At 57.9% G+C, this 6,254-nt stretch overlaps 3 protein-coding genes across 3 annotated transcripts in view; 2 read left to right on the forward strand and 1 right to left on the reverse strand.

Moving 5' to 3' along the window:
* Positions 1-140: 140 nt before the first annotated feature.
* L226DRAFT_453651 (uncharacterized protein) lies at positions 141-3,291 on the forward strand (the record flags this gene model as incomplete). Its single annotated transcript, XM_067675141.1, has 8 exons — positions 141-200; positions 259-334; positions 402-896; positions 962-1,221; positions 1,285-1,386; positions 1,448-1,635; positions 1,695-2,799; positions 2,881-3,291. 8 exons carry the CDS (start codon positions 141-143, stop codon positions 3,289-3,291), a joined length of 2,697 nt encoding a protein of 898 aa, XP_067541373.1.
* Positions 3,292-3,612: 321 nt separating this feature from the next.
* Positions 3,613-5,343, forward strand: L226DRAFT_529262 (uncharacterized protein). Its single transcript, XM_067679563.1, has 2 exons — positions 3,613-3,642; positions 3,849-5,343. Exon 2 carries the CDS (start codon positions 3,903-3,905, stop codon positions 4,965-4,967), a length of 1,065 nt encoding a protein of 354 aa, XP_067541374.1. The 5' UTR covers positions 3,613-3,642; positions 3,849-3,902; the 3' UTR covers positions 4,968-5,343.
* Positions 5,344-5,581: 238 nt separating this feature from the next.
* The window catches only part of L226DRAFT_542108 (FSH1-domain-containing protein), a gene marked incomplete at both ends in the record, with an annotated part of 2,788 nt that continues 2,115 nt past the window's right edge, over positions 5,582-6,254 (reverse strand). The window contains 2 exons of the mRNA XM_067682105.1: positions 5,582-5,736; positions 5,804-5,923. Coding sequence (XP_067541375.1) covers positions 5,582-5,736; positions 5,804-5,923 — 275 coding nt within the window. The remainder of the gene's footprint in view (positions 5,737-5,803; positions 5,924-6,254) is intronic.

Consider the following 6,254-nt stretch of genomic DNA (forward strand, 5'->3'; position numbering starts at 1 on the left):
GGTACTTGGCTGGCGGGGTAGATTTCGATCGCACCAGGCACGGATATCCGACTCTTAAGCAGTATGTTTGTGTTTTGGCCCCTGTCCCTCTCCCTCCTCCGCCCAGTGTCTGAGGTCCACCACACCGTCACTACGCCAGCATGGGAGCCTTGTCGGACGACCTGATGAGTATTGTGAGGAGAGCGGAGGCACCTGCTCAGGTGAGCGCTGACCGTGGTCTGATCGTCAATATCTCGCTCATGCATTCATCCCGGTCAGGCTGGTGTTTTCTCTGGCGACAACCCTGCGGAGTACAATGCCAATGACCCAATTCGCCTATGGGTCATCCAAGTCAGTGAGTTGTAACATTCATCCAGCTTATGCGTACACCGCCAGTAGCCTGAGGCTAACATCGCCCTCAGTAATCATTATCGGCATGACCCAGCTGCTCGCCCTTTTCCTCTCCCGTATTCGTCAGCCCCGAGTTATCGCAGAAGTCATTGGTGGTGTGCTGCTCGGCCCGTCCGTCATGGGCCACATCCCGAACTTCACCACTACTATCTTCCCGAAGGATTCAATACCCATCTTGAATCTCACCGCAAACGTCGGCCTCGTCCTCTTCCTCTTCCTCGTCGGCATGGAGATTGACACGCGCGTCATCCGGCGTAACGCGAAAGCGTCGTTCGCCATTTCTGTCGCCGGACTTGTCATCCCCCTGGGGCTCGGCGCTGCGCTCGCGGTGCCGATCTACCACCAATTCACGGACGGGTCCTCCAACTTTGGCTACTTCGTCCTCTTTGTCGCCGTCGCCGTCGGCATCACCGCCTTTCCCGTCCTCTGTCGCATCTTGACCGAGCTGAAACTCCTCGACACGACTGTGGGAGTGGTCGTCTTGTCAGCCGGCGTTGGAAATGATGGTATGCGCGTTTTTTTGCTACACGCGACAGAACTCGGTCATTGACGGATATTTGCATTGGAACAGTCGTCGGATGGATTCTGCTTGCGCTCTCCGTCGCTCTCATCAACGCGTCGAGCGGTCTCACCGCCCTATGGGTCCTCCTCGCCGGCATTGCTTATGTGCTGTTCCTCTGCTTCCCCATACGGTGGGCGTACCGCTGGCTCGCGAAGAAGTCCGGCAGTCTGGATGCGGGCATGCCCTCGGCGATGATGATGACTGTCACTATCGTGCTAGTCCTCATCTCCGGGTTCTATACTGATATCATTGGTATCCACGCCATCTTCGTGAGTTGTCCTACCATTCGAGCGAGACTCCAATTTCAATACAGACGCTGACATTTGCGATAGGGTGGCTTCTTGGCGGGCCTCATTATCCCCCACGATAATGGGTACGCTATCGCAGTGGTGGAGAAGATTGAGGATCTGGTCTCTATCCTGCTGCTCCCTCTGGTAAGTGCACTCAGGTTGCGCGTCTCAGGCGGAAACGAACGATTGACGCGCCTTGTCCCAGTACTTCGCGCTCTCGGGTCTGCGCACGAACTTGGGCCTCCTCGACAATGGCATCACCTGGGGCTACGTGGTGCTCATCTGTGTCGTCGCCTTCTTCTCCAAGTTCCTGGGATGTGCTGTCACTGCCAAGCTGACGGGCTTCAACCTCCGCGAGTCGGCCGCCATTGGCACTCTCATGAGTTGCAAGGGGTGAGCTATCTGCAACGTCGTATTTCACCTTACTTACCCGTGTCACTGTCGTGCTTCAGTCTCGTCGAGCTCATTGTGCTCAATGTTGGTCTCTCAGCGGGCATCCTCGACACGCGCACGTTCTCGATGTTTGTGCTCCACGCGCTGATTCTCACGTTCATAACTACTCCGCTCACCCTCCTCTTCTACCCGGCGAAGTACCGGGTACACGCCGGTTCGGTTCAGAAAGTGGCGGCTAGTACGTCTGCGACCGCGGAGGCCGGCACTGGTGCGCCCCTGGGCGATATCGGGGATGCGGTCAAGTCGCGCTTCGCTGTGGTCGTCGACCGCATCGAGCAGCTTCCCGCTGTCATGACCCTGACGCAGCTTCTCCAGACTCCTTCAGCAGCCATTTCTTCCGATATCTCCAGCACGCGGTCCAGCACGGATGAGAAGGCCGCTCTTGCACAGGCGCATGGTCTGCCCGCCCTGTCCCATGGCTCCCGCGTTGAGACGCCACGAATCTCTGTGGATGCTCTACGCCTGATCGAACTCACGAACCGGACATCAGCCGTACTCAAGTCGCAGGCAGCGGACTCGTTGGTTCAAAGCGACCCCGTGCTCGCCATCTTGAAGACTCACGGTCACCTCAACCACATGGCTGTCTCGACCTCTCTCGCTGTCGTCGGCTATGAAGACTTCTCGGAGAATGTCGCGCAACATGCGCGTGCTTCCTCAAGCCAGATGGTCATCCTTCCCTGGACGAGTGGACTCGCATCGGTGGAGGAGACGCCCGATAGCCCCATCGCGAACGAGCCGTCTCCGTCTGGTTCCAGCGCATCTCCGTTCGATACGCTCTTCCAGCAGAAGCGCGAGCGGGACCACAGCTCGGTTGCCGCACACTCGCATTTCATCCGCCGTGTCTTCGCCGATGCTCCTGCAGACGTCGCGTTGTTCTGGGACCGCGGCATCCCACAGGCGTCCGATAGCGGCGCCCAGTACCACGTCTTCATGCCGTTCTTTGGTGGGCCGGACGACCGCACCGCGCTCTCGTTCGTTGTGCAGCTCGCGATGAACCCTGCGGTGTCGGCGACGGTGGTGAGGATCAGGAAGGGCGGCGAAGAAGAGTTAACACCGATGAACTCGATCGACGTGGTGAAGGCGCAAAATTTGCTTCAGAGCACCGTGCACAGCGTGAGTCTCTCTCTTCTCTTCCTATCCGTTACGAGGTGAAGAGGTCGACTTACTGGGGCCCTTAATGTCTAGACGGTGTTTCCCGATACGGTGTACGGCGCGCAGACGACGCAAACGAGGCTTGCTTCGGATACTGCGGACAACATCCTGTGGACCAAGCTGATGACCTCTGCCGTGCCGGAGTTCGCGAGTGCACTCTCACGCGTGACGTTCCTGGAAGAGACGTCAAACAAGCCATTGCACACCCTCGTCGACCTGACTTCGCGCACTGCACCTGCACACGCGCGGCAGGTTGTCGTCGTGGGGCGGTCACGGCGGATGGCTGTCGAGTCGCATCACACCGAGCTAGTGGAGCTGTGTGTCGAGCGCAACGCATCGCTGGGGTCGGAGCTGCCGAAGACACTGGGAGACGTGGCTTGCGCGTTCGTAGCGACGGGCACAAATTTCAGCCTGCTTGTCTTGCAGGCTGCGCAGAAGCAGTGAAGCAGTCTTCTGTGGCCCGTCGATTCCCACTGGCATCGTCTGCTTACACCCTACACGACCTGTCATGTATATCTCCTTGCCCGTGTACCATACTTGCTTTATATACCACGGAGGAACCTTCGCTACGTTGTTCTCGAGGGCGACATTGTGTGGATGGGCGGGCCGGGGTCACGACACCGCGTCCCTGCGCGACGGCGGCTGTGCGAGTGGTGCCGATGCGGGGGAGGCGCCCATAAGCGTTGTACCTCGAAAGGGAGCCGTGGAAGGCGAACTAAGGCTCTCTTTCTTCTCACTTCCGTATTGTCCAGCGAGGGCACGGACCCTCGCTTGTACTTTCTCTTCGCCTGTTTGGTGAGTGCTATAAAGAATGCTGCCCCCCTTTGTGACATCCCCGAGCCGTATGCTCAGCAGCGTCCCCGTGTCAAAAGGGTATGTGTCCCTCCTGCTCCTCTTCTACCCCCTTCGACCGCAGTCTTCCTCCATCTCTCTGCGCTTCATCAGCATCCACTGCTTGACTACGCTGCGCGATGCTGACGTCCCCCGCGAATCCCTTTCAGGTGAAGCAAGTATCGCCCCGCCACCCGCGCACCCCCGACCGACCGCAAGACGACATGAGCCCAGGAAGCGGCTCCCGCAAGAAGCCCGTCTGCCAGAAGTGCGGCCATCTCATGGCAGGCCACAAGCGTCCGTACGGTATCCCCGTTTGCCCTAGCGACGGATCCGCGTCTCCCCAGTACGTCCCCGCGCGGTCCTCGCAGCTCCCCGACGACGACGACGACGACGACAACGATCGCGCCCCGACCCCCACCGACTCGCGCGCCTCCGTCCCGAACTTCACGTTCAACCCATCCTCCTCGGGTTACTGGCACCGTGCCAACCCAAACTGGGTCAACCGGGACTCTCAGCCCGACCCGTTCGCCGAGATTCCTTCTAGGGGCGGTTCGTGGGTGTCCACCGAGTCCAACAGTGCCTCTGATGCGTCGCCCGTCCAACCCCAGCGACGTGCTCTTCTTGGCCGTCGTCGCCACCCGGACGTCATTGACGTCGACGCTCACGAGGATGGAGAGCACGAGGGGGACAACACCGGAGACATAAACAGCATGGGCTTTGGCAATGTTCCAGACGAAACGGACACACAAAGTACCGTCTCCAGTTCCTCCTCCTCAACGATCATGAAGCGCGTGTCGCGCGGGCTCTCCTTGGTCTTGGGACACGACACGCCACTCGCCTCTTTGTACAGCAGCCCTCGCGACGGCGTGGATGCCATCACCTCCGCCGCTGAGAACGAGGGTCTCTACACCCGCGTCATCCACCTCAACAACCGCGTGAAGACCGAGCCCCTTACGCCCACTCGTACCACACCCACGCGCGACCACTCGTGGTGGGTCTCCATCGGTCGCGATCGCGAGGCTGTCGATGCCATTGCCGCCGCACAGACCCCACGCAACCCCGTGCGCCGCGGCGACACGATCGTCTTGGGCCCTTCTGGGTCCAGGGTCCCTTCCTCCGAAGCCTCAGGTCCGTACGACTTTGAGCGGGGGCTCAGCGCGGAGCGGAACGAGCGCATTGGGACCTTCCCTGAGGACCCGCGCAACGTGCGGAACACATTCGTCGATAACATCGTCGCGGGTGCCATCGGCGGGCTCGTCGTGTTCTACTGCCTGTCCTCTCTCTGAGCTCTGAGCAATGGGCACCCCCACTCCATCCTGTTACATCTACAGCGTGCCACAGAGATCCAGGGACGCGCTGTTGTTGCTATCGCTATCGTCGTGTACGTTTGTGCTATCTGTGTTGTCGATGTGCTGATCTGCTTGCGCGCGTATATGCAAATTCATCTGTAGGGACCATGTACTATGCGGCTTGTTTACCGGTACCATTACTATGCAACCCTTCTCTCGTCTCTTGTCTCAGACGTGCATGTGGTGGGTCTGCGTGACCGCTCTCTGCAGGAGCGGGTCGCTCAGGCGCATCTCGGGCATGTCGATTATGCCGAATATATGCCTATGCCTATGCCTTACTGCCTTGTGGGTGTCTGCCACATTTGCTTTCTATTCCGAGCGACTCGGACTGCTCTTGAACTTGGAGCTCTATACTAATCCTTACAGCGACTAATGGAGCACTGGTAAATAAGTCTAGCGGTCAGTACTGGAGAAGACTTACCTTGAACGAAGTGAGCGCAGTGCTTTCCTGACTTGTCGATGACCAACAATATTGGACAGTTCTCACCAAGTCTTGTGTGTAGGGCATGTCTATTGATCACCGGCGTGTACGTGTAAATGCCACTGATCGCCTACAGTCGAGGTGTCTCGGGTGTCGCAGGTGTCGCAGTTCCCGATGCAGGTTGCGATGCAGTTGCGAGCCCCGGGGAAGGAATGTTTCCCAAGGGGTCCTTCAAGTACGCCTTGAGGAAGTTGCGCCAGTTGGCCTTTGACGGGATGAAGTGACCTGTGTGCCACAGCACGATCGGTCAGCTTTAGCACAGCTGCAGACGTTGCAGCATCGCGTCGCGTACCCCCGTCGTGCCATTCGACGCGCTTGTTGGCGGAGACGTCCAGCAGTTGCCTGGAGCGCTCTTCGACGACGATGACGTCATTACGTCCGAGGATGTGAAGAGTGGGCGTCGAGTACAGTGCTTTACAAAACTGTTTCCAGAAATTGTGCTCTGGCGCTATTTTGATAATATCTCCGTAACGCGTAACCCTATTAACATGATTCAATTTGCGTTCGATTGCAGTGTTTCTTGGCTTTCCAACGATATATAATATGTGCGATTTCGATAACTTTGGACCGAGATAATATTCAATCTTTGACCACACCTCCTGGAAACAGTTCTGTAACGGGCACTGATCCTATGTCAAAGTCGGGCTGTTTTGAACTTTTTAGGCAATTAGGTCACATGGTATTGTGTGAATATATTACATAATGTTGAACAGTGCTATGCCAGCTCACCAGCATGCTCAGAT

This window comes from Lentinus tigrinus (genome assembly GCF_003813185.1).
Source record: "Lentinus tigrinus ALCF2SS1-7 unplaced genomic scaffold L226scaffold_2, whole genome shotgun sequence".
Taxonomy (NCBI): domain Eukaryota; kingdom Fungi; phylum Basidiomycota; class Agaricomycetes; order Polyporales; family Polyporaceae; genus Lentinus; species Lentinus tigrinus.

Bases quoted from the DNA above. Each gene is read 5' to 3' on its own strand.
- L226DRAFT_529262 (XM_067679563.1), top strand. From the start codon at position 3,903: ATGAGCCCAGGAAGCGGCTCCCGCAAGAAGCCCGTCTGCCAGAAGTGC.